Source organism: Leiobunum rupestre, chromosome 10 (genome assembly GCF_980474605.1).
Source record: "Leiobunum rupestre chromosome 10, qqLeiRupe1.1.hap1, whole genome shotgun sequence".
In the NCBI taxonomy this organism is placed as follows: Eukaryota; Metazoa; Arthropoda; class Arachnida; order Opiliones; family Sclerosomatidae; genus Leiobunum; species Leiobunum rupestre.
In genome coordinates, this window is record NC_143393.1 from 33,430,877 (window position 1) to 33,458,605 (window position 27,729).

The following is a 27,729-nucleotide window of genomic DNA, read 5'->3' on the forward strand; positions in this document are numbered from 1 at the left end:
CGCTCGTGTAGAGTTTAATTATCGGATTAGGATGTATAGGTACTTTTGGACTATCAAAAGTTGGTGGGCAGGTTAAAGCGGCGTCTACACCGCTACTCGTTCCCCCTAAGCGTTACTAAACGAGGGCTTAAGCATTCTTGATGTTTAACGTTTTGAAAGGCAACATTTTCTGAGAGTTAATGTAAGCCATTCAGCCAAATGTCATTTAGCACACGCGTGAGATAACAAAACATGAGGTAAAAATATAAATGCCGGTACCGTTACTTCGGAAACTCTCAATCAATGGAAAAATAATGATGTACGCAACAGAGGTATTAATATTTATCGACAGAGCGCGAATCATTACGTTCAGTGTCAACGTTCGCATTGTCGCTACAAGCTAACGTTCTCCATTTTTCAACTGTCTTGGAAATGACGATCGACAGCGATACGACTGGCGTGACGCTCAGTTGGACGAATCTTAACGTATTTATCAAGATTAGTAAGCCGGCCAGAACTGTCTTGGACTTGGTTAAAATCAGAAAACCAGCTTCGTTGCACGCCCTCAAAAATGGTACTGCTATATTTTTTATATTTAAATCGGCTAAGCTATAATGATATATCTATCTCTTTAGTGGCATAGCAGGGGGGGGGGGGTACTTTTCATATGAGTTTTCCCTGGAAATAGGTAGAGGACAGAAACTACCAAAATCTGGTATATATTGAGACGGGTGGCAAACCTTTTTACGTACTACTCCGTTTAACCATAAGTGGATAATAGACATAAGTATGACAATTCCTATTCGCCAAATGCTAATTTTTTAATGATGGTCTGTTTCGCCAATGACTTCGTAAACCATTACGTACCGACGGACTGACAACTCTCCGTGAACTGCCCCTAGTATCAGCTAGGCTAATACCCAAGGCACCACCTTAGGCCCAAGTCATCTAGCGACTTATAATGCCATTAAACAGGTGGCCGGGTTACAATGCGTAAGAGGAAGCCCGGAAAATCGCCGACGGTCCACCGGCAACCTTTTCGACGGACCAGCCCAGGTCTATTAAAAATTGAAAGGCTTTCAAAAGTATAAATAACGCTTACTTTTGGAAAATAATGATGAATTATTGAATCGGAAGATAAAATTAACTATTATAAACAGTGGCTCGATATCAGAAGTTAGTTATTTTCTAATTCCAAACCTAAACGCGTATACGCTCGTATTTCTCGCCATCAAACTAACCAACTATTTTGCCAACGGAAAGAGTAGGAAAGGACGAGTTTCCCGTTCGGAAACTTCCTATTTCGCAATCACTCCACGACAGACTATTATTAGCCGAATTCGTTCTGTGCCATACTTATGTTTATTATCTACTTATGGTTTAACGATGAATATTCTAACAATTATAATCTGTAGGAACATTTCCTCCTAAAAGTTTCAGTAAGTATTTAGAAACGCACATTTTTTTCTTCCAAAAAATGTTTCGAAAACACCTGCTTCAAATAACATTAGCAATAGAACGTGGATGTAATGGAATAACAAATCATTAGAGTAAGTGGCTGCTCCAGAGAAAACTCCTTGGATGCTTTTACGTATTACACCAAAAAGGCCCCGTAAAGTATCGCCCCCCTATCGTGGCAGAAACGTTTAATTTGGTACAATAGACCCTCACCCCCATTCCACCCAAATTGTACCCCCTTAACATAATATTTTAGGGAAATTTATCGGTGCCCAAATTATTTACCGTAAATAATGAATTCAAAAGTAATGAAAAATTTAATTTTATTGATTTAGTTTCCTTCATCATCGGGAGTTAGCGGATTGTAGGGGCTGTACAGCCGTAAAAAACTAAAAATATCACCCCCCCCCCCCCACGCTTTTTAGCCTATTGCGGAGAATGCGCATTGCTAAGTAATAATATTTGATAAGGCTAAAAATATATTTGATATTCGATTCGATCCTTAATAAAGGTATTTGCACACCTCTAATTTTAACTTATTTTCTTTCAATTGAAAAGTTGTTAGACACAATTGAAACTAAGCTTTAAGCTTATGCCAACCCATGACTAATATGTTTTTTGGCCCCAGCCTGGACTCCAATTGATGGCTCTATTTGAATCAGGGCCGAAGTGCAGGAAAAATATTAATATAGGGTCCCAATAGAGCCATAACTATACATTTTAGGCGATAAGTATAACCTGTTTGTTCCAAATCGGGCCCTCGAGGCTTCACGGGCCCGGTAAATTTGTAGCGGCTTCCCCCGTCTCTCTTGCTAGAGAGGCATAAAACCTTCTATAGAGATAATATTATCTGTTTGAAACATGATCACGCACGCCTGGTTTCTTACTGTACGCTTCTTCGCCTTTCCGGTTTCGACCTAGCGTTGCTCCAGGAAGTCACCGGCTTTAAGAGCGGTGATTTTCCTTTGCTCTTAAACGGTATAGTGAGATCAATAAGATGGCTCCAGGTTTCTCAAACTTGTTTGTCAGCTGAACAACTCTTCTCAAGCCCTAGTGGTCCTTTTTCCGGAGTACTATAATCGCTATTTAGATAATAATAATCAGCTAGGCTAATACCCAAGGCACCGCCTTAGGCCTAAGTCATCAAGCGACTTTTAAAGCCATTAATTACTTCCAGTTTTTGCGTTTGTGTCGTATTTACTCATCCCACGTAGATTTCAGGGTTAATGCTATGGAAATGCGCGATAATTTCAAAGACAGATATTATACGGATACTGTCCTCAGCATTGGATAGGGTTAGCCAGCTCACAAGACCTTAAGCGCTAGTAATCACCCTTCTGTGTAGTGTTCTTAAGGGGCCAAAATAAAGTCGCGGTCGGGGTCGGGCATGGGAAACTATTTGTATGTATTACGAAAATGACCCAGTTTAAGATACCTGTGAAAATTATATGTTTTTATTCAATATTCCAAATTAGTGTCATGTAGTTCTAAAGGCTGCTCAAAATGTTCCCAAATGACAGACTGCTTAGGCATTGTTTTTCGCCTTACAAGTTACTAAAAAATATCACTGCACTCTTCAACCGAAACAACAATTCTAAAACTAAAAAAAAAACAAACCCCGTGAGCGATGCATTTCGAATGTCATTCGAGTCATAACCCACGAAAAAAGGAGGGAAGGATCTTTTATTTTTAGTAGGGTGCGACCGTCCTTAACCAAAAACCTTAACCCCGAATTTTAATTGTCGGGGTCCACTATTTTTGTGGTTCTAGCTTTCCAAGATGGAAAATATTTGCCCAAAAAATCTTCAAGCTAGTGCAACTGGGCCCAGAGACAAGATACATAATCCCTGACCCTATCGTTGGTACCAGAATCGTCGTTGCCTGGTGATGTGTATTCAGTAGCTCACACTGGCACCACTAAATGTGGCCGTCCACGCTGCAATTAATGGGCGTAAGCTTTGACTTGATTGTTACAACGAAGTCCATTTACACTATCAAAGGATACACGTGTACAACTTTCAACGTCTTTTACAACTTGTGCCGCACGGTTTGCGGAATATTCTACATTGGACAAACCTAGCCGTCGCCCATGCAGCTAGCGTTGGACATTCCGTTCCCCCCTTTTTTTACATCAAACTTATTGTGATCATCCTCCTTTTTGACAGTCCTTTTTAGTAGGTTTATTTTTGTGTGTCGCGTGGTCATTTTCGCGTTTTTCTTGTCGCGTTTTTAATTTCTCGCGTCGCGTGTTTTTATTTTTCAAACATTCCGTTAGTCTTAACTAATTTCATAAATAAATATATTTTAGTTTCCTCAAACGTTGTTGGTCTTTTTTACCTCTTCAACCGTGTTCATTGTTTTCTTGCATTTTATGTACCCATATACTTATTAGAGCTTTTTTTTGTTTATTATTTCCTTTTGGCCATTTATTTTGCGTTTTAATGTCTCGTTCCCTTTATTTATTAGTCCTAATTTTTGTAACCACCTCGAAGGTATATTATACCAAAGTACCGCGTTTTTTCATATTAAAATTAGCGGTCCTATTACCATTTTTTACTTTATTCCTAATTCAATGACCGTTAGTGGTTTCTTCTCGTTAAAATTTCGCGAACCAGTGTCGAAAATTACACTCACCAAAAATTTTGTTTCACCCTAAGCCTTAAAATATCAATGAAAGTACTTTATCACAGCATTTTTGATTGTGAAAATATTTCAAAATACTTTATCTGTTAATGTATTTGATTTTAAAAATATTAAACAAGTGAATAGAGTGAGTAATATCACACTATATAATAATAATAATAATAATAATCAGCTAGGCTAATCACCCAAGGCACCACCTTAGGCCTATATCACACCGCATGGTTCTACAAAATTTTAACTAGGAAATGCTTACTACAAAAACGCTGATTTTCGTCTAAGTTCAAGGTAACTGGTTTATTTTCATTGTCATTAGGAATCTTCTCTAAAATTGTCCGTTCCTATTTCCCTCGAAGTTTTTTTGATCAAACAATAATGAACTAAATAATAGCAGACAATTCTTTCGTGTCAATTGCATTACATGTGTAACGTTATCATAGAAAGTAAACAAATAAGCATTAGCTTGATGTATTAAATCGTTTGAAAAATCACACGCGCCACCGTTTAAATGCAGCTGCAGTTGACTAGCAGGCTGACGTCACACGGGTGGTTTTTTTCTCCATATTACCGCCATCTGGCGGTTATCAAATGTGGAAGCTAAGAGCCAGATTAAAAAAAAATTAATGTTCATAATATGGCCTGTATTACAGACGGCTATGGCCCTATAAATAAAAGTTGTGTAACAATATGTAGCTATTAATAAGGCGGCAGATGTATTTTACTTTGGCAATTGTGCCAAGTTTAATTTTTTGATTGGAATAGCTTAAGTACATGATAGACTTAATTTTAAGACCTGTTGTTAAACTTGCATATCAGTTTAACTATTAGTTTTAAGTCATATAATTATGGATAATTATCAGAATTGTGTTGCTCAATATTTGTGCAACGTAGACGGTATTGCAAAACGTGTTCGATATATCGTAATTCCACTTTACTTCGACAATATTTTTTAATTTTTGTTTTTGGGAATGTTAAGTTTAAATATGTAGTTTTAAGGTGTAACACACGCGAAATCGTGTAATCTATGAAAATTTGGACCGAATAAGAATGAAATAAAAGGTTTATTGGCCGTAAGTTCATATACATTTGCAAAATTAATTTAACTATCACAATATATTTACGTCAATAAAAGGGTCATTCGATCCTACGGTCTTATCACTTCTATTGCAGCATTTCTCTCCACAGGAACATAAGTCTTTGCATGGAAGGTTATTTTCTTACAGCCACAAGCTCTTCCTTTGCAGCCTTTTGAACAACCACATTTGCGGAGCGAAAGTAGCGCTTCAGGTGCTGGTGGCAAGATGCAATATTGTGGTTGGAGACCTCTTTCTGTGTTTATCCAACCATACTGTGTTGCTAACGGTAGCTTTTGGCTGATGATTTTAATACTAAAGCTTGATAATGATCCCTCTTATAGTGCGAAATAAGTGTTCCAACGGTTGGAGGCAATTGGCGTCCTTCTTTTCCTGATTTAGCAAATATGTCCCAAAACGAAGTTCTTTTAAAGTTTCTAATTTGCTGTCAAGCGATCTATAGAGTCTACAGACCTATCTTTCCATTTGGTTGAAAATATAGTCTGCTATACAGTCTTGCGACCCCAACAACGTAAAAGCCTTTAAAATATTGTCGTCACTCGTTATGAAAGCTTTGAAATTTGATTTAAGACCTTTAGTCGCAAAGCATCCTGTATTATTGCTACCCTTGAAGACATACCACCCAATTAATGGTTTCACTAGTCTTTCACCAAGCTTGAAGTAATAGTCACCAATGGCAAGCCTTTCACCGTTGTTAGGAAGAAGAGTTGAGTCCCTTGGTAGTTGCTGGTAGAAACCAATTAGTAGAACTAGCACGTCCGTATCTCTTGAATATATGTCTAGCTTTACAGGAGGGTCTGACTTTGTAACGTCGGTAGCATGTAAAATTATTTGCTGGTCAGCTTCTTCCATCGCAAACACATTGGAGAGGTTACGATTAGAGGAAAGTTTGTTATTCGAGGAAACAATACAGATTTGGTGACTGAGCTTGTAGTATTCTAGAAGCTTTTTTTAAAATACTTAGTTAGCTCGGATTTCGTTTTCACGTGCTGAAGAAATGGTTTAACATTTGGTATTTTAGTGTTATCATTGACATGGTAATGAATGGCTAAATTTCACCCGACACGTTTTTCACGGGTATTAGTTTTCAAAGAATTTTCGATGTAACTATCAAAAAGGATTCGTACCTCATCGTAGGCCGATGCCATAGAAGTAATTTTTCGAACAAATTTAATAACAAATTGACTTGTGGACGTTATATCTTTTGCGCATTGAAACGATTGAACAATACACATTGCGTCAATAATTATAACAGACCGCTTGTTGTTGCTCAATTCATTTACAAATATATCTACTTGTGGAAGTGACAAGATACTTGAAACGAGCTCATGTTTCGAAGCTAACATTTGCATAGTACAGTCTGGGTAAAAGTTAGATGGTGGAGACACGGTGAAATTCGAATTCTCCAATTGCATCCTTCGCGACTAGGTCAGGGCGGGCGTTTGCGGTAACCAATAGTCGAGATATCAAGTTTCTTTCTTGCTTCAAGTTCACAATATCGCCTTTAATTTTGGTTTGGATAGTACTCCCAGAATCTTTGAAATATTTATATTGGTTACGTTTCTGGCTAAATATTTTTCACGATATCTTCGGTAGGTACTGCGTAGGTCATTAAGTTGTGAAGATCATTGTTCTCGAATGGATTTCCTTCTTTCGAAATTGCGTTAGAGATATTTAATGCGTGGCTGGCTATTTTCTGACCCTTGCTTCCAATTCTTTCATGATGAAGTGATGAGTTCTTTCTTCCTACAATTCCAATGATATCTTTGAACTCTTCTACTCTTAATATGGGAGCGATGAGAAAGTACTAGTCGAGAGCTGACGAGTTTCCAGTTATTCCCACAACCCCTCCTTGAATTTTAATTTCTCTATGCTCTTGTCAGGGTCCATAGATGTGAAGGGAATTTGACTTTTTTATTACAAAATTCCCATCATTTAAAAAATTCCAACTTTCTGGATCTTCGGTCTCTAGCTCTCTCATATCGGCTATGTACAGGGGAGCCCTTCGCGCATAATTTTGTTGGTCGTGTGCGTGAAAGTATATGCACATCGTTTCTAACGACTCCAGGTGTAGCTTCCAGTTTCCGCTACGGGTTGCCAAAATAAATGTTAGTCAATTCAGAACCTGTTTAACGTAGTTTAATAAAAAATTGCGAGCACCAGATCCATCGGCAAAAGTATTAGAAATGTGTCTGAAAATGTTAAGTCGCTCTAGTTCTTCGATTGCCTCATAAATTCGAGCGCTTGAAGTTTCTGGCTGGAATTTTGAGTCAAAACTGATTATTCTTCGAAAAAAGAGTGCACCTGCAATATTTATTTGGTTTCATAAACGGCCTGTCTAAAGTCCGAAACATTGTTTATTATTGGGGTGACAAAGTGGTTAGCACTCTCGCTTCGCAGCAAGAGGAGTGGGGTTCGATCCCAGCCTGTGGCACTGGGTAAAAATCTGGAATCACTCCTTCTGCGTAGTGTTTGCAAATTATCTCCCCACTAGTTAATGGGTTTTCCCCGATATCTTCGGTTTCCCATTCGCATAAAACCTTGCGGAGGTTTTAATTCAATAGTTAGTTAGTTAGTTCAATTTACTCTGTATCGCTGTTTTTAAGGGCCTGAGACCTGTTGCAATGCAGGTTATAAAAAGTAGATTACTACTAAAATAAAAAATAAATCTTCACTTTTTATGCACTAGACAAATCCAAACCAGCATTTTTTAATAACTCTGTACATTTAATAGTGATAATGTGTGTTACACCTTAAAACTACATATTTAAGCTTAACATTCCCAAAAACAAAAATTAAAAAAAAATTGTCCAACTGGTATGGAAATACGATATAGGTAACACGTTTTGCAAAAGAGTCTACGTTGCACAAAGATTGAACAACAAAATTCTGATAGTTATCCATAATTAAATTACTTAAAACTAATAGTTAAACTGATATGCAAGTTTAACAACAGGTCTTAAAATTAAGCCTATCATGTACTTAAGGGGGGTTTTGAGGGAAAATTTCAAGGGAAGGGGGTGCTGACGGAAGTTTCACTGATTATTATTAGGCAACCCCCCCCCCAGTCATCAGTTTGGGGGTTCAACCCCCCCCCCTTAAATACGCCCTTGGATTTTACTCTATTCATTAAAAAATACGTTTTGTACTACAATTAAGACCAATTTACATTAATGAAGGTATTTCAAATTAATATTATCATTTAATTTTGTGTAATCAAAAGAGTGTATATGAAAATTATACGGTTTAAATATTAGAACCGACCGTTCGTTTTTGATAATGTTTTCCCCATTTTGGCCAGAAATGTTTAGCAAAAATGTTGGCTAGTGCAGGCCGGTAGCCAGTGAGGGTCCCCTCAAAAAAAACTTTGAGCGCCCCCTCAAAAAGTATCCTTGCCCAATGAAAAATATCATTGTGCTCCTAGAAAAATATCAAAATAAGTAAACGAAAAATAAAAATAAAAAATATCGTATTTACATATTATATTTAGTTAAGTCCAACTACCCAAACTATATTATTTACTTTCCTATACCTTGCGTTACTATATTAGTACCACTTCCGCCATTTGAAGTTGAAAGTTTTCGCTGTAGCAGAAACAATAATATGGCATGTAATCAAGTACAAATATTGATTGGATTATAAGGTGTCGTCGTTTATTTAGTTTTACCCAAGTATACTAACTGCGGCTTTCACTTTATTCCCTCCGTGTAGTGATGTTCTATAGTTCACAACAATAGAACATTCTCAATTCGTTCTCAGTTTACACCATTTTAGTTTCGCTATCGACTCGCATGAGATTAATCAAGTATGGATAAATTTGTGGTAAAAACTCAAAGAAATAATTTACATAAAGACCAAACTAATGTGTTTGAAATTCAACTTCCATTTACGTTTTATATAAATTTAATTTATATCTATTTAAACCACGCGTGCCAATGCCAAACGCCATTGTTGCCCGTGTGCACCTTTAAGCTCATTTTAAAGTAATCATAGCCTTAGGAATTTTCCGGGCCCCCTCAACTGAAAAATCCTGGCTACTGGCTTGGGCTGGTGTTAATATACCTTTAGGGTTACAGTTTTACTTTTCAGGATATTTAGTGATTTTACTAAATTGGATACTTCCGCCTAAAATCGTTAATACTGAAACAACAGTGGTAATTCAACTTCGTCTTACTTGTTTTGTAGTAACGGCGTCCGCCAGACCAGGAGAGTTGTTAGCAATCATGGGGGCCAGTGGCGCTGGCAAAACCACGATGCTGAACGCCCTAACTGGACGATTCGTGAAGAACATGAAAATAGAAGGATCTGTCAAGGTGAACGGAGTGGACATTGGAAACAACATTTCCAAAATCTCAGCCTACGTTCCGCAGTTTCAAAGCTTCATCGGATGCCTCACTGTTCGGGAACACCTCTACTTCCTGGTAGAATAGATAAGCTTTTCGTAAATTAATATAAGCCAAATGTGGGCTTACCGAATTGTATTTTTTATAGTCGAGATTGAAGATATCCGGGGTGTTGACGAACAGAATGGAAATCGTGGACGAGATAATCTCAGATGTGAGTCATTTATTTCTTTTATCCGTTATAACTTAAGAGGACATCGGTGGTCACGCTACTAGGTTTTCGCACAGAGGCTAGCAAATTATCATTTTTAGGTCCACATTGATATGGCACTATTGCTATGGCCGAAATGTAGTAGTAGTAGTAGTAGTAGTAGTAGTTGCTGTTGTAGTAATAGTAGCAATAGTTTAATGCCGCGACAGGAGTTAACATAACTTTTTTTAAGACTGGACTCGGCGCGGTTCAATTCCCGGCGTCTACACGCGCGAGATGGAATGCTAACGCTCAACGTCAAACAGATTTTAATTATTTCAATTTGGAACTCCCTCTGGTCTCTGCTGGCTCTCCTCTTATCTCTGTTGGTTTATCAAAGCGCTAAAGAGGGCAGCGTTTCCAGACTTACGAAAACTATCGTCCCGTTTGATAATATTGAACCGATTTTTTTACGGGCGTACAATGTTTTGGAAATTAATTTTCAATTAATTTTGCGATTCTATCATATACAGGGTGTTTCAAAAGGTTATGCAAAAATTTGAAGGAGTTGTAGGCGTGAGTTGAGAAGTATGCCTATTTTCCCCCCATTTTCCTACGATGAGTTAAAAGAGCGCCAGAGAGCTTCAAAGTGTGGCCTGCTAGCCCCTGGAAGTATTCCGCTACAAGCGTAAACGTACCAAGCAGCAGGAAATGCTAACATTATGGTTTGGGTTCGTGTGATAGGTAAAAAAGAACTTTCTAAACAAATCGAGGTAACCACCTGGTTTCTTCAACAGTACAAGTACCACCTGGTTTCTTCAACAGTACAAGTACCACCTGGTTTCTTCAAACGGTACAAGAACCACCTGGTTTCTTCAACCGGTACAAGTATCACCTGGTTTCTTCAACAGTACAAGTACCACCTGGTTTCTTCAACAGTACAAGTACCACCTGGTTTCTTCAATAGTACAAGTACCACCTGGTTTCTTCAACAGTACAAGTACCACCTGGTTTCTTCAACAGTACAAGTACCACCTGGTTTCTTCAAACGGTACAAGTACCACCTGGTTTCTTCAAACGGTACAAGTACCACCTGGTTTCTTCAAACGGTACAAGAACCACCTGGTTTCTTCAAACGGTACAAGAACCGCCTGGTTTCTTCAAACGGTACAAGTACCACCTGGTTTCTTCAACAGTACAAGTACCACCTGGTTTCTTCAACAGTACAAGTACCACCTGGTTTCTTCAACAGTACAAGTACCACCTGGTTTCTTCAACAGTACAAGTACCACCTGGTTTCTTCAACAGTACAAGTACCACCTGGTTTCTTCAACAGTACAAGTACCACCTGGTTTCTTCAACAGTACAAGTACCACCTGGTTTCTTCAACAGTACAAGTACCACCTGGTTTCTTCAACAGTACAAGTACCACCTGGTTTCTTCAACAGTACAAGTACCACCTGGTTTCTTCAACAGTACAAGTACCACCTGGTTTCTTCAACAGTACAAGTACCTCCTGGTTTCTTCAACAGTACAAGTACCTCCTGGTTTCTTCAACAGTACAAGTACCGCCTGGTTTCTTCAACAGTACAAGTACCGCCTGGTTTCTTCAACAGTACAAGTACCGCCTGGTTTCTTCAACAGTACAAGTACCGCCTGGTTTCTTCAACAGTACAAGTACCGCCTGGTTTCTTCAACAGTACAAGTACCGCCTGGTTTCTTCAACAGTACAAGTACCGCCTGGTTTCTTCAACAGTACAAGTACCGCCTGGTTTCTTCAACAGTACAAGTACCGCCTGGTTTCTTCAACAGTACAAGTACCGCCTGGTTTCTTCAACAGTACAAGTACCGCCTGGTTTCTTCAACAGTACAAGTACCGCCTGGTTTCTTCAACAGTACAAGTACCGCCTGGTTTTTTCAACAGTACAAGTACCGCCTGGTTTTTTCAACAGTACAAGTACCGCCTGGTTTTTTCAACAGTACAAGTACCGCCTGGTTTCATCAACAGTACAAGTACCACCTGGTTTCATCAACAGTACAAGTACCACCTGGTTTCTTCAACAGTACAAGTACCACCTGGTTTCTTCAACCGGTACAAGTACCACCTGGTTTCTTCAAACGGTACAAGAACCACCTGGTTTCTTCAAACGGTACAAGAACCACCTGGTTTCTTCAAACGGTACAAGAACCACCTGGTTTCTTCAAACGGTACAAGAACCACCTGGTTTCTTCAAACGGTACAAGAACCACCTGGTTTCTTCAAACGGTACAAGAACCACCTGGTTTCTTCAAACGGTACAAGAACCACCTGGTTTCTTCAAACGGTACAAGAACCACCTGGTTTCTTCAAACGGTACAAGAACCACCTGGTTTCTTCAAACGGTACAAGAACCACCTGGTTTCTTCAAACGGTACAAGAACCACCTGGTTTCTTCAAACGGTACAAGAACCACCTGGTTTCTTCAAACGGTACAAGAACCACCTGGTTTCTTCAAACGGTACAAGAACCACCTGGTTTCTTCAAACGGTACAAGAACCACCTGGTTTCTTCAAACGGTACAAGAACCACCTGGTTTCTTCAAACGGTACAAGAACCACCTGGTTTCTTCAAACGGTACAAGAACCACCTGGTTTCTTCAAACGGTACAAGAACCACCTGGTTTCTTCAAACGGTACAAGAACCACCTGGTTTCTTCAAACGGTACAAGAACCACCTGGTTTTTTCAAACGGTACAAGAACCACCTGGTTTTTTCAAACGGTACAAGAACCACCTGGTTTTTTCAAACGGTACAAGAACCACCTGGTTTTTTCAAACGGTACAAGAACCACCTGGTTTCTTCAAACGGTACAAGAACCACCTGGTTTCTTCAAACGGTACAAGAACCACCTGGTTTCTTCAAACGGTACAAGAACCACCTGGTTTCTTCAACAGTACAAGTACCACCTGGTTTTTTCAAACGGTACAAGAACCACCTGGTTTTTTCAAACGGTACAAGAACCACCTGGTTTCTTCAAACGGTACAAGAACCACCTGGTTTCTTCAACAGTACAAGTACCACCTGGTTTCTTCAACAGTACAAGTACCACCTGGTTTCTTCAACAGTACAAGTACGGATGCCCACCCTCTCGAGACATTTATCTTTGACTCCAGGCCCTAGGCTATGATAGGGTCTCTAATTTTCTGGTCTGCAGATCTTCAAGACCAGTTCAGCCACTTTATCGCGACACCTGCTTTATTAATTTGGTGGGTGTTCAGTATTTAAAACTTTAGAAAGTTCTTATGTCTCCAAAGACTTCGTTTTCGTAACTCAATATTTAAGGGGAATGTGTCAAAGTACATACATCTTATTTCATTTCTAGCCTTTCTAATGGGAATTCAAAATCTATGCTATGACGTATTTAAGTCTATGTTATTTGCTTTGAGTCGAAGAATATTGAATTTAGATCTAGCATTATTACCCGACTTACACGATAAATTTGAAATAAATTTAGTCGAGTAATACAGAATTTGGATAATTGCATATGTTTTGTTGTTCGTTTAAATTAGCATTATTTCTATTTGATTTGAAAAATATTTTTGATTAATTAATGACGGTAAAATTGGTTCAAAAATACGATGTTTTCTTTTCTCGGAAATATGTTCAATTTCTTTCTATTACGAACCAATAATCTGTTTGGTTATTTCTAAAAAATAAAATAACAGTTACAAAATTAAATAGTTAAAGCTCTTCGTGGTTTTTCGGGTAAAATATATTTTCGAAAACATAGGCAATGATAAACTTATTATGTTTAAAAAACCACATAGGTTTATATACATAAAAACTTAATCAGCTAAACAATATGAAATTTATTTGAACTAAAATGTCATCGGAGAAACGTGCGAGAGATTTATTCGGAAAATTATCTGTAAATTGTCCGATTATTTATAGTTCACTGAATTTTTCGATCGAAATGATCAGAAAACCCCGAGCCCTAGTGATAGCATCCACATTTTAGGATTTTTCTAGTCCTATTTCAGGAGATCCCTCGGGAATCTAGTAAATTAGCATTAATGTCTCAAAACGTAACTTGCAAAGTTTGAACCACCATTATCCAGGATGAGCCCTTGGTCACGGACGTAGATAACTGCTTCTTTTTTTGGGTTAGGGGCTGCTGGCTGATCATTCATGAACTACTTTAGTTACGATAATTAAGTGTTCTATAATTTTTTACTTTCAGATGCACCTGAAAAAGTGCCAGAACACCTGCATTCGATTGCCAAGGCAAAACTTGAAAATTTCCGGTGGCGAATACAGAAGACTGGCTCTCGCTTCTGAGGTTTTATTTAGGATTTTATTAATTCGTTTACTTTTGAGATATAAGAACCTTTTAAATTGATGTATTCTCACTGACTAGATACTGACGAAGGCTCCTTTGCTGTTGTGCGACGAGCCCACGACGGGTTTGGACTATTTCTTGGCGGCGGAAATGGTGGGTGTCTTGCGAGGACTGGCCGACAAAGGCAAGACCGTCGTGTGCACCGTCCACCAACCTTCATCTTCGTCCTTCCACAAGTTCGACAGCGTTCTTCTGATGGCCGAAGGACGAGTGGCTTTCTTCGGCTCGGCCAAAGATGCCCTGCAGTTTTTCAACCGGTCAGTCGAGCTTACAACGCGGGAAATAGTGCCCCTTTGGGGTGTTCGATTTGTGTAAGAGTCTCTAATTGCAGTCTAGGTTTCCATTGTCCGGAGGATTTCAACCCAGCAGACTTTTTCGTACGAACCCTGGCTATCACTCGAGCAAACGCCCAAGAATGCAAAGAAAAAGTTCAGGTTAGTCCACCTTGCTGTTAGCCGGGTATATAAGAATATATTCATGGATAATACGAACAAGAATAATGTGTGGAAAATATACTTACGATGTACCAGAAATATATTATATATAAAATACTTGATTCGTATCTTACGATATAAAAATCGAAAATACTTAATTAATATCTTGCGATATAAAAATCGAAAATACTTAATTAATATCTTGCGATATAAATATCTAAAATACTTAATTAATATTTAGCGATATAAAAAGCTAAAATACATTATTCATATGAGTATGAATCGTATACGATCGTCATGGTCAGATTTTTTCCCTGCACGAGTGGGGGAAGGAAAAACGTCACCACTGTGCTGTCCCGAAGACGTCAGTGTTAGGGAACCCATGAGGTCCCGGGCCCATTTTGATTTGTTTTAGGGGAAGGAGTTTAATCTTTGAGCATGAGGGGATTGGGAACAACGCTAAAAGTCGTCTCAATCATTCTTACTTACTAGAAATGAAGAAAAATTGTAAATCTTTTTTTGGAAAAGTATTTTAAGTATTTAAAATAAAATACCGCATTTTAAGTATTTAAAATAAAATACCGCATTTTAAGTATTTAAAATAAAATACCGCATTTTAAGTATTTAAAATAAAATACCGCATTTTAAGTATTTAAAATAAAATACCGCATTTTAAGTGTTTAAAATAAAATACCCCATTTTAAGTTTTTAAAATACAAAATACATGATTTTCTAAGAACATTTATAATACAAAACACTTGACTTTCTAAGAACATTTATAATACAAAATACTTGACTTTCTAAGAACATTTAAAATACAAAATACTTGACTTTCTAAGAACATTTAAAATACAAAATACTTGACTTTCTAAGAATATTTATAATACAAAATACTTGACTTTCTAAGAACATTTAAAATACAAAATACTTGACTTTCTAAGAACATTTAAAATACAAAATACTTGACTTTCTAAGAACATTTATAATACAAAATACTTGACTTTCTAAGAACATTTATAATAGAAAATACTTGACTTTCTAAGAACATTTATAATACAAAATACTTGACTTTCTAAGAACATTTATAATACAAAATACTTGACTTTCTAAGAACATTTATAATACAAAATACTTGACTTTCTAAGGACATTTATAATACAAAATACTTGACTTTCTAAGAACATTTAAAGTACAAAATACTTGACTTTCTAAGGACATTTAAAATACAAAATACTTGACTTTCTAAGGACATTTAAAATACAAAATACTTGACTTTCTAAGAACATTTATAATACAAAATACTTGACTTGGTGTATGAAGAGTGCATTATGGTGCACATATTAGATTTTCAAATTGGGGGTTAGGGGGTGCAAAGTTAATGGAGCCGTATTGGCTACGGCGTCAATGAATGATGAAAATTAGTACATAGTAAGAAAATAAGAATTTTCAAGTCTATGATTATAAATTTGCCCACCAATTTGGGAAATGACCAAAAGTAATAAAATTCTTTTAAACAATCCACAACCACAACCGAAAATTATCAAAATTAATACATAGTTAAGGAAAACTACTAAAGTCTGTCTGTGATAAATATTTGCCGCAATCTTGAAAAATTGTCGCCTGGAAAGCAGTGCTTCCACTTTGAGGGATTTTATCCCTTTTTAGGGATTTTCCGACCTAAAATTGATTTTATTTTGGAAGAGAGGGAAAAGGGAAAATTAAGGGATTTTTCAAAAATTGTTTTAGTTAAAAAATTGTGAAAGTGATAAAAAGGGATTTATTAGAACCGATAGAGGCAGAAAGGAGATTGTCCAAGTGGAAGCACTGCTGGAAAGCCATTTGTTTTTCAAAAAGTTCTTAAAAAATTACGGAAATTGGTACGTAGCCCGTTTAAGATTCTATGACCACTGTACTAAAATCTTTTAGGCTTGCGATTATTAATATGCTGCTGCCATTTTGTAAAATGCCCACCATGAACGCGTTCCTTTGTATTATCCGCAATCATCTCCAAATAGTAAGAAAATTGGTATATAATAAGTTTGCGACTTTGTAAACCATAAACTACTATATTTTACAGCTGCGACCATTATTTAGCTGCCATCTTGGAAAATAGTCGCGTTGAAATATTTTTACTAAGTTCTTCAAAGATTTGAAAATTGGACCATAATGCATAACGGGCATCATATTAGATAATAATTACGCATAATTAAGCATAAATTATGTACGCTATTTAGTGTAACGCCCGTTAGATTAAAGAAAAATTATTTCGCCAAACATTATAAACTATTCATAAGCTACGGAATAGACCGTTCAATAAAATCCAAGCAAAACCAGCCAAACATTACACCAAGACTATTCGACCAAGTTTGAAGTTTATGGGACTAGCTTCAACTCTCTCTTTTCCTTGGTTTCCAGGCGTTAGCTTCTTTTCTGTCTTTGTGTGGGTCTGACATAATTTTGAAGGTATTTCTAAACATTTTTTCGTACATTAAGCCTTGTTTGAACGCTGCTGAGGGTTTTTTATTTGGTAGTCTGAGACAATGTCTATAAAGTTAACAAGTTCGAAACTGATGTTTTTGACTAAAATTTTGCTTTCCCATAATTACATTTATTACACAAAATATATAATATAAAATAAACAAGTGGATAACTTAAATCCTAGGCCTAGTTGCCACACTCCGACACTCGTGGAAACCAACCACACATTTGCCAAGTAAATAATGTTATCTTCGTCGAAAATCTGGCCAAACTTTCACAAACCTCATACTCAGTGGTTGGCATTTTTTTAAAATTCAATCTCAGCTCACAAACCGCTCATGCTAACCTGACATATTTGTATCTCACGCTTTTCTCAAGAGCGGTTTAGATAATTTATCTTTCATATACGCTCATATCAAACGAGATTACTGACAGCTCATCTCTTTCCTTCTTTCAATTTTTTAAGGAAAGCGATTGCTCTCTCATTCGCTCATTTTCGAATTGAATACTGCTAAAGCTATCTCCCGCTCAGCTCCAAGAAAATATAATAAATTCCGCTCGTCTCATAAAACAGGTTAATGAACATAGAAAGCAGTTATAGATCGGTCTATTCTGAAAAATATAATAATAATAAATAATAATACATTCGTCTTATTTAACTAATAATAATTGTAATAATTGGAGGTCAAACTTCCTTAAATGGTCTAGAAAAGGATAATGTGGTCTAGCATTAAGTTTAGAGAAACTAATTGAACCTACTGATTTATTAAATTGGCTGACAACGCTTTTTATGCATTATATTTACAATGGTAATTTAAAACATGATTTTAAGGACATTTGGTTGTATGAGACAATGGGGTACCATTCTTTAAAAAGATTGCAGAGTAAATAGATGTGAACATCTTTGCGGAAATAAATCGAAACAGAGCAATGCGTAAGGCATCAGAATAATAAACTTTAGTTCCTCATTAAGAGAGCTTAAGCACAATGTTAAAACTGGACATGATAAAAATATTCCTCATAACAATTTTTTATAATATATGAAACAATAATTCGATAAAACGTTACCCTGAGAGTAGTGTAGTATTTCAAAAGATTCTGAAGATCAGCATTGGATATGAATTGGTTTTTCAAGGGTTTTCCTAGAAAGATCAACATAATTCACAAAAAGAGTTAACAGAGTATATCATAGGCTCGGCTTTCGGATAAGAAATTTTCCGTTAATTTCTTTTATATCCATATCCGAAAATTATCCGAATAAAAACTTATTTGTTGCATATTAAATCGAATAATAGTCGCGAATAATTTCCATAAATAAACAGTTAGTCGAATTTTTTATAGTTAATTGAAATTATGGCGGTTAATTTATCCGTTTTCCCGAGCTCTAAGTATATGCGGCATTGATATAGGCTCGGTTTTCATAATTCTCTTACTATAGCTATTCCTTACCGTTAAAATGAAGTCCTGGAATTCTAATGAAATAGGGTGTTTTCAAGAGATTTTTTCATTTTAATTGCTCAAATGAAATGTAAAGACGCGATTTACAATCGAACCGTTGGAGATATTGGTAGTTTTGTAGACATGGTTGATTCCATTAGCGAAGTTAAAACTCTAAATTGGAATTCAGATGGTAAAAAGAAAACAAAATTTGAAATGGCCTATTACAAATTATAGTCAAAGGGATCACCAGTAAACTAACATTTTCTTCGCTTATATTTCCCATGTAATACACTAAAAGACGGGTATTTAAATTAATACAAATAGTCGCAGCTATTATTAGAGGCGATAGAGCCAGTATAAACCATTCGTTCTAATATGGATAACATTAACATATGGCTTGCGTCAGTGCTGCGACTGCCAGCAGTTGAGATATCCCGCTATCTATGGCCGTTTGTCCGCCGTCCGAGCTGTGATATAGGATGATACTGAAGCAATGTGGATAGTACGCCGATATTATCGAACAATTAAAATCTTGCCCCGAAATTATTGACGAGTAAGTTTGACAATGCTGAAACGTGGTTAAATATCAAGGTTGGTAGAAGTGCGTTCAGTCATATTGGATAGAATCTATGAGCTACGTGACAAATGAAAAGTGCTGTACGATTTATTTGAAAGCTCGGTTTCTTAACGTAGTCTATCTAATAACTAATAAAATAAGATGAAGTACTATTAACTACGTGGGGTGGAATTATAATTAATTTTGCGTGTAACATTTCTTATTGACACAAATTCGAAAATATTGACACACCAATTAGGAAATATATTTGTTATTGACACACAAATTAGGAAATATATTTGTTATTGACACACGAATTAGGAAATATATTTGTTATTGACACACAAATTAGGAAATATATTTGTTATTGACACACGAATTAGGAAATATATTTGTTATTGACACACAAATTAGGAAATATATTTGTTATTGACACACAAATTAGGAAATATATTTGTTATTGACACACGAATTAGGAAATATATTTGTTATTGACACACAAATTAGGAAATATATTTGTTATTGACACACGAATTAGGAAATATATTTGTTATTGACACACAAATTAGGAAATATATTTGTTATTGACACAAATCATAAAATATATTTCTTATGGATACACAAATTAGAAAATCTATTTCTTATTGAGACACAAATTAGAAAATCTATTTCTTATTAAAAAACAAATTAGATAATATATTTCTTATTGAAACACAAATTAGAAAATATTTTTCTAATTGACACAAATTAATTTTTATAGTTCTTATTGACAAATTAATTTTTATAGTTCTTATTGACACATTGATTTTTATAGTTCTTATTGACACACAAATCGGTTGGTGTACTAAACAAATTAGATAATTTACTTCTTATTTACACACAAATTAGATATTTTTCTTATTGACACAAATTAGAAAATGTATTTCTTATTGACACACTAATTAGATATTATATTTCTTATTGACCCAAATTATAAAATATATTTCTTATTGACACAAATTATAAAATATATATCTTATTGACACACAAATTATAAAATATATTTATTATTGACACAAATTCATTTTTATACTTCTTATTGAACACACAAATCGTTTAGTGTAATACGCAATTAGATTTTTCATTTGAATTGACACACAAATTCATTTTTATTCTTCTTATTGAACACACAAATCGTTTAGTGTAATACACAATTAGATTTTTCACTTGAATTGACACACAAATTAATTTTTAAACTCTCAATTAGGCTACTGCAGACTAGCTTACGGCGGGTAAATTTTCAAGGGCAACGTGGATTATTACCCTCAATTAATTCGGTAAATGGTCGTGAAGTGAATGTTATTCGATTTTATTCTGAGCGGAATGGGGAGTTAGGTACTTTCCTCTTGGAGGGGTTTATTATAAGCTTCTTTTGATTTTGATTGGCCAATTTTTTTGGCAGTGGCGGGGAAACACAAAAACGACGAGAAAGAGTAAATGATTGAACAAATTAATTTAATCGAGTTTAGTTATTGTGTGGTGAATAGGGTGCTTAGACAATATCACCAAATGGATTTTAGCTATTTTATAATTTGGGAAAAAGCGTTCCATTTGTACCCCACCGAATATTTTGTTCCACCGTTTAAAGGCCGTTTCCATAGTGAGTAGTGGTTGTCGAATCACCATGTAAATTTTACTCAGAATTCCAGTTTGGCCAGGTTTTCATTTGATCGAAAATAAAGAAAGTCCACACATCTCAAAAGGGAAAATTCAGGCGCGTACACAGCCGCCAAAACTCGGGGGCGCTCAAATTCGTTTTGGGGGTGCCAATGCCTTGAGTCTAATCACTTTTCTCTTTTTCGTGTACCCGGTTGTAGCCCTAAAATATCCGTCAAAACATTTTTGATAAGCTGGTTCAATATTTCTACAATTGAAAAGTTTTTCTGGTGCAGTGAGACGCGCGAAAGCAATTTTCAAAAACTATAGTAAAATGGTTTCAAATATCTACTGATACTAGCTCGTTAGTAAAAGTAATTTTCCTTTTTGATTAATATACAAATATTTTAGATCATATCTTTCGGTAATTGAGCAATCGATTTTTTTTGGGTCGGCCGGATTGGGGATGCTCAAGTACTCATTTGGGGGCGCTGAGCTTCCCCTGGCGCCCCCCCATGTACGGGCCTGAGGGAAATTCAAATAATTAACGTCCGCGACACTGCTTACATTTGACATAGTTTAAGCCCCACCCGTTTCTCCCACTCTAGACATTCACAGTGTATACATATACAATTTAGTGGTTGTTTTAAGCTTATTAAATTGGGTTTTTTTTAATAAATTTTACGTTAATCACGTTTTAAATTAGATGATATGCGACGAATTTGAGAAGATGACATCTAACGCTCTTGTTGGCCCGGAAACAGAACCACCGAAAGATGTAAAACGGAGCAGATGTTAACAAAAATATGCCGTATTTAACTAATTTTGGATTTTGAAATATTATTTCCCGTATTAAACAGATTAACAGGAAAATGCTGTACGATTCAAAGTGAGTTTTTATTTTTGTTAATTTATTTGAGAGGTTAATCATCATACTTTATGAACGTGAACGTCTACGCCTTCAAGCGAACTTGGTAGTACTGTCAAAACATTCTGGAGTTTCCGTTTAAGTTTCTACGTTTGCTTACCCTCACTACTACTCCTAGGAAGACTTTGAACTTACCAGACTGGAGTGCGTGAATTGTCTCGAAAATAAATATTATTGATTCTAAATACCCTCAAAATTTGGTAACTAATAAGCTGGAAAATGTTTCGTTTCGAATCTAAATTTTTTCGAAAGTTTGTGGTTAATATTGGATAAGCGTAGAAAACGATGTGTACAAATTGAAATAACCTCAAATCTGATTAAATCGAAATTTAGAATAATTTACTAGGCTCGAAAATGATTGGCCCAAAATCACTTGCGATGTATTTCGATTTTTTTTCTGATCGCATTAGTTAATTTTGTTGTAGCAGATTTCTCGAGAAAATACAAAATTCAACAGGCGACTTGTTAGCCCTGGTTAGCCGTTTCGTGGCTCTATCTAAACTGAAAAGTCTAATTTCGAGATTAATCGATTATTAACCAAACGCTTCTTGGAAATTCAAAATTTGAGACAATTATTGATTTTATTCAGTTTCAATATATTTCCATTTCGAGGCAAGTCCTTTTCGAGCTTAGTATATCTTTGATAAATTTAGATCTTATTTCAGATTTGGGAAAAATCTTTTTCGAGACTATTCATCAGGCTTTTACAAGCTACTTCCCAGCCTGATAACGTATATTTCTTAATATTTCAAGCTTATGGAATGTCTTCGATAAAAGCTTTAGACGTTCAACTAGAAGTTAACAACCCTTTCGGAGGGACGTATCTAACTCAAAATGTTTAAAACGTGCAACAGCTTTCTTAAGGCAATGGCTAGAGAAATAACTTCGTTAGAATTGAAAACATAAATTATCCTTCTTTAGTTTTTTAAAAATTCTTGATTTCGCGTTCATTTTTGCTTGAAATGCTTATGGGAAAATATTTTTTTTCGGTTTTTGCCGTTTCCAAGTTATTTTTAATGTGCGCGTTCGCGATTCGCAGCTCGACGTAGCTGGATGTTATACACCAACAAAGGATGCACAAATGGTCTATACTGACTTTGAAAATGGCGATTTTGACCATCAAAGCGTTGATCTCGAAAATTTAGTAAAATATTTTAGTAAAGAAATGCGACTTTAAGCAAGACGATCTCGACCTTGAAAATGGTAATCCTAATTATCTTGAAAATGGTGATATTAATTATCTTGAAAATGGTAATCCTAATTATCTTGAAAATAGTATCTTTATCTTGAAAATAGTATCTTTATCTTGAAAATGGTGATCCTAATTATCTTTAAAATGGTGATCCTAATTATCTTTAAAATGGTTATCCTAATTATCTTTAAAATGGTGATCCTAATTATCTTGAAAATGGTGATCTTTTAACCTTATCTTGAAAATGGTGATCCTAATTATCTTGAAAATGGTGATCTTTTAACCTTATCTTGAAAATGGTGATCTTTTAACCTTATCTTGAAAATGGTGATCTTTTAACCTTATCTTGAAAATGGTGATCTTTTAACCTTTTCTGGAAAATGGTGATCCTTGTCTGGAAAATGGTGATCCTTATCTGGAAAATGGTGATCCTTATCTGGAAACTGGTAATCCTTATCTGGAAAATGGTGATCCTTATCTAGAAAATGGTGATCCTTATCTAGAAAATGGTGATCCTTATCTAGAAAATGGTGATCCTTATCTAGAAAATGGTGATCCTTATCTAGAAAATGGTGATCCTTATCTAGAAAATGGTGATCCTTATCTAGAAAATGGTGATCCTTATTTAGAAAATGGTATGAGGGGGGATATAATAATCAGCTAGGCTAATACCCAAGGCACCACCTTAGGCCTAAGTCGTCAAGCGACTTTTGAAGCCTTTAATACAGGTGGCCGGGTTACAATGCGTAGGAGGGTGGTGGCAAGCCCTGCATGCCACGCGAGCCAACAGCTCCCTACACTAACTATTACCGTTAACCTCAACAAGTTTTTATGGAAGGGGAAACCGAAGAACTCGGGGGAAAACCCCTTAATCCAGTGGGGAGAGAGTAGTTAGATACTTCCATCAACAATATAGTTTATTATTAACTTATGGTTAAACGTATTCTAGCGATCAGGGTGGGTCCAAATAAGCGACCCTTACTAAATGGCCATGTCGACGATGAAAATGACGATGTTTGAAACAGGAAATTTGGTCATCGTAACCTCTCTAATTTTCGTTTTTACACGTTATAGAACTACAGTGAGCAAATACGAAGAGCACAAAGCCCTTTTATGGAGATCCTATTTAATCGGGAGGAGAAAGTTTCGGAATTACATCGGAATGGAAGCCTCCGTTTGGGTAATTTCCAGGGACGCGACATTTTGTACGGATTTTGGATTCTTAAAGGCTCCTCGACTTTCTTTCAAGGAATTTCCATACAAAGAAAGAAATTTGCTATTTTGGTATTTAAAAACAAAATCCTAGATTTTCTCTTAAGGATTTACCATCGAAGGCAAGAGAAATCTGGGATTTTGAATTAGACGATTTTGACCCCAATTTTGTACGGGATTTTGGAAAATGTCCGACCCTTCGAGTAATTATATATTAAAAAGATAACTCATTTTATTATTTCCCCGTTCGTTTAGGCCGTTACAATAAGCGCTTCTTTCCTGTTCTGGAGACAAGAGACTTCCATGAATATGCTGGCCGCTCGTAACATGTGCGGGGTCATCAACTTTTTTCTCATTTTTTACATGTCTTTTAACATGGGTCGTGAAATTTTCGTGAGTATATTTGGGTTTGCGTTAGGTCTGTCAGAATTCTTGCGATAATTTTTTTAAATACCAACACCAGAATCATTCTTATAAGGAATTCCAATAATTCTTGGCAACTAGACGCACCCCGAATTTTTCTATAATTTGAATGTTGTTTCCAGGCGTTGTCTGAAGAATTTCCGACCCTAAACAACGAACATCGCTCTGGATTGTACAGTTGTTCAGCTCTAGTCGCCACTAAACTAATTTCAGAGGTAAATATTAGAACAAAAGTTCATAACTATGTTTCGCATAAGTGTGTCAATTGATTATCATCCATGCTTTCATTTTTTTACTGAGAGTCTATTCTTGAATGGTAGACTTCGAAATACGTCATTAGTCTTAATTAATAGGCGCTTAAAAAACATCTCGAAGTAAATCGCTAAGAAGTAATATTTTCGATATATAGCCAGGAACTGCAAAATGATGTTTATATAGTGCTTGTTGAAATAATGGTAACGTTTTTCCTGTTAATATAACGTCATGTTTTTGCTAAGACTTAATATGTCAAAAAAAACTACCTGCTTAAAATCAAACACTTAATTATTGCATACCGTGCAAGTGAAAAGTTTCCATTATTTCAACAAGCACTATATAAACAGTTACTTACAAGTTCTAGCTCTCGGAAATATTACTTCTATGCAATTTCCTTGAAGATGTTTTATTTGTAATTATTTAGACATACTGACACGTTTATGTAATATAATTAGTCTTATGGTTACAAGATCTGAAAGAGTCGAAGTAATCAAAGGAGTTGGTTTAATATTTATAATTATATATAATTAGATTCCATTTGAAGTATTGAGCGTATTTCTCCATTGCATCGTTTTCTATTGGAGTGCTGGTAAGGAATTAAAACACGCACGGTTAGAAAAATTGTACCATGCCTCTTCCTTGGTCCCACTCTCGGCCTCCATTACCTCAGTACCTCGGCGCTAGGCACGGATCATATAAAGAATGGGGGTTAATAGAGGGGAAACAAAGCGTTGTCGCCAGCAGCAAAATTTGTGTCTGCACTGATCGAACTACCCTCATATGTTTCCAACTTGGAAGAAGATCTCCCCCTTTTGCCTACCCTCATATGTTTTCAACTTAGGAGGAATATCTCCCCCTTTTGCCTACCCTCATATGTTTCCAACTGTGGGAGGAGGATCTCCCCTTTTAGCCTACCCTCATATGTTTCTAACTGAGAGAGGAGGATCTCCCCATTTGCCTACCCTCATATGTTTCCAACTGTGGGAGGAGGATCTCCCCTTTTTGCCTACCCTTATATGTTTACAACTGTGGGAGGAGGATCTCCCCCTTTTGCCTACCCTCATATGTTTCTAACTTGGGAGGAGGATCTCGCCCTTTGGCCTACCCTCATATTTTTCCAACTGTGGGAGGAGGATCTCCCCCTTTGGCCTACCCTCATATTTTTCCAACTGTGGGAGGAGGATCTCCCCCTTTTGCCCTCAGCTATGGGAAGACGCTCTCCTTTTTTATCTAGCCCTATATTCACCCAATGTGGGAGGATCTCGCTCTTTTGGCTACCACCATATGACCCAACCGTGGAGGAATGTCCCCCTGAACGGGAAGTGAAGTGCTCTTTAATTTTTTCTCTGTGGTTTAACGGCATCTATTTTCTCCCAGGGATGTACCATAGCGGTGCAGCCTTTGCAACATTCTTAATGATAACTCTGCTCTTGGTGAGATGCGGAAAAACTATAGGTAATTATTTATTATTTATTTAACTAACCTCTCTTATTTTTCCGTCTTGATTCTCCAGGGTTTTTGGTGTTTACATTCATACCATCTCCAATGTTGCTACGGACTATCGTATCGCCAATAATGGTCAGCTTCAATTTGATGAGTGGTTACTTCATCAATACCAAGTACGATATCTAATCAATATACTTTTAACATAAGTTTATAGTTATAGTTTCCTATCTTACATTTGTAAAACTTTTATTGAGTCAGTTCCAGCCCTTCATGCTACGCGAGCCAACAGCTCCCTACAATTACTATTATAACGCCTACAAGTTCGCTAATAGTCGTGCAATCCGCGTAATAGTCGTGTACTTCGCGTATAGTCGTGTACTTCGCGTAATAGTCGCGAACTTCGCGTAATAGTACTAATTTTTAACAGAATTTCCAAAATTATTCTAATTTTACCATAAGCCAACTTAATTTCAAAACTATTGTCTATTTATGAAAATTGAGTTTTGTACGTATTTTGAATCGTTTCATTTTTATCCCTAAAATGGGTGATTTGTAGGAAATTTATATTATTTTTATTGGCTTTACGATATTTCAAGTTAATTTATAAAATTTATAAATGAGTTTAATTAAATTAATAATTAAGTTTCGTTCGTATATTGAATCGGTATTTATTTATAATAATTTTTTCACCTAGATTAATTTTTTATCCCCCACACTCTCGATCCAGCTCCCTACTATACGTGTCCATTTATAATATCAAAATTGAACCGTCATGAATAATCCATATAAACGTAAAAGACGCGGGCGTCTTGAAGTCCAAGTTTCGTTTCCACTGAAATAGAAACAACAAGAGGAAAGGGTCTTTCTGGTGACCTAACTTTTAACATTGCTGGACGTTTTATATTTATTGTGTTCTGTTACTTATAGTCATATGGATTTCCATTCATTCGAGGAAGTTAGTGAAATAGTGGAAGAGTATAATAGGACGTGGTTAGATATGCAAGAAATAAAAGAACATTTGGACGAAATGGAAAAGCATTTAAAAAAGTGGGAATTGAAGTTAGAAGAAGCTTGTCAAAGGGAAATTGTACTGAGAAATAAAGTTAAAGATATAAAAACAAATACAATTGGATTGAAAATATTGCAAGATAGTTGGAAGGGAGCAGAGAAGTAAAGGGATAATATTGTATGTCATTGATTGGCTTAAGCCCTGTTAAATAAAATATAAAATAAAATATGAAATAAAATAAAATATAAAATAAAATAAAATATAAAATAAAATATAAAATAAAATAAAATAAAATAAAATATAAAATGAAATAAAATAAAATAAAATATAAAATAAAATGAAATAAAATAAAATAAAATATAAAAATATTAAAATATTAAAATTACTAATTTTTAACAATTTCCTAAATTATTCTAATTTTTACCATAAGCCAACTTAATTTTAAAACTATTGTCTATTTATGAAAATTAAGTTTTGTAGATATTTTGAATCGTTTCATTTTTATCTCTAAAATGGGCGATTTGTAATAAATTTATATTATTATTATCGGCTTTACGATATTTCAAGTTAATTTATAAAATTTATAAATGAGTTTAATTAAATTAATAATTATTTTCTCTGCTTATCTTTATGTCAAGT

The 27,729-nt window shown here is 35.7% G+C and overlaps 1 protein-coding gene across 1 annotated transcript in view; it reads left to right on the plus strand.

The window, feature by feature from the left end:
* The first annotated feature begins 347 nt into the window (after positions 1-347).
* LOC149925453 (protein white-like) overlaps positions 348-27,729 on the plus strand; it is a 41,256-nt gene continuing 13,874 nt past the window's right edge. The window contains exons 1-14 of the mRNA XM_090160892.1: positions 348-553; positions 9,357-9,592; positions 9,663-9,728; positions 13,924-14,022; positions 14,101-14,339; positions 14,414-14,516; positions 21,332-21,403; positions 21,486-21,514; positions 23,820-23,925; positions 24,213-24,350; positions 24,503-24,595; positions 25,167-25,224; positions 26,013-26,090; positions 26,149-26,254. Coding sequence (XP_090017018.1) covers positions 412-553; positions 9,357-9,592; positions 9,663-9,728; positions 13,924-14,022; positions 14,101-14,339; positions 14,414-14,516; positions 21,332-21,403; positions 21,486-21,514; positions 23,820-23,925; positions 24,213-24,350; positions 24,503-24,595; positions 25,167-25,224; positions 26,013-26,090; positions 26,149-26,254 — 1,565 coding nt within the window. The 5' untranslated portion in view covers positions 348-411. The remainder of the gene's footprint in view (positions 554-9,356; positions 9,593-9,662; positions 9,729-13,923; positions 14,023-14,100; positions 14,340-14,413; positions 14,517-21,331; positions 21,404-21,485; positions 21,515-23,819; positions 23,926-24,212; positions 24,351-24,502; positions 24,596-25,166; positions 25,225-26,012; positions 26,091-26,148; positions 26,255-27,729) is intronic.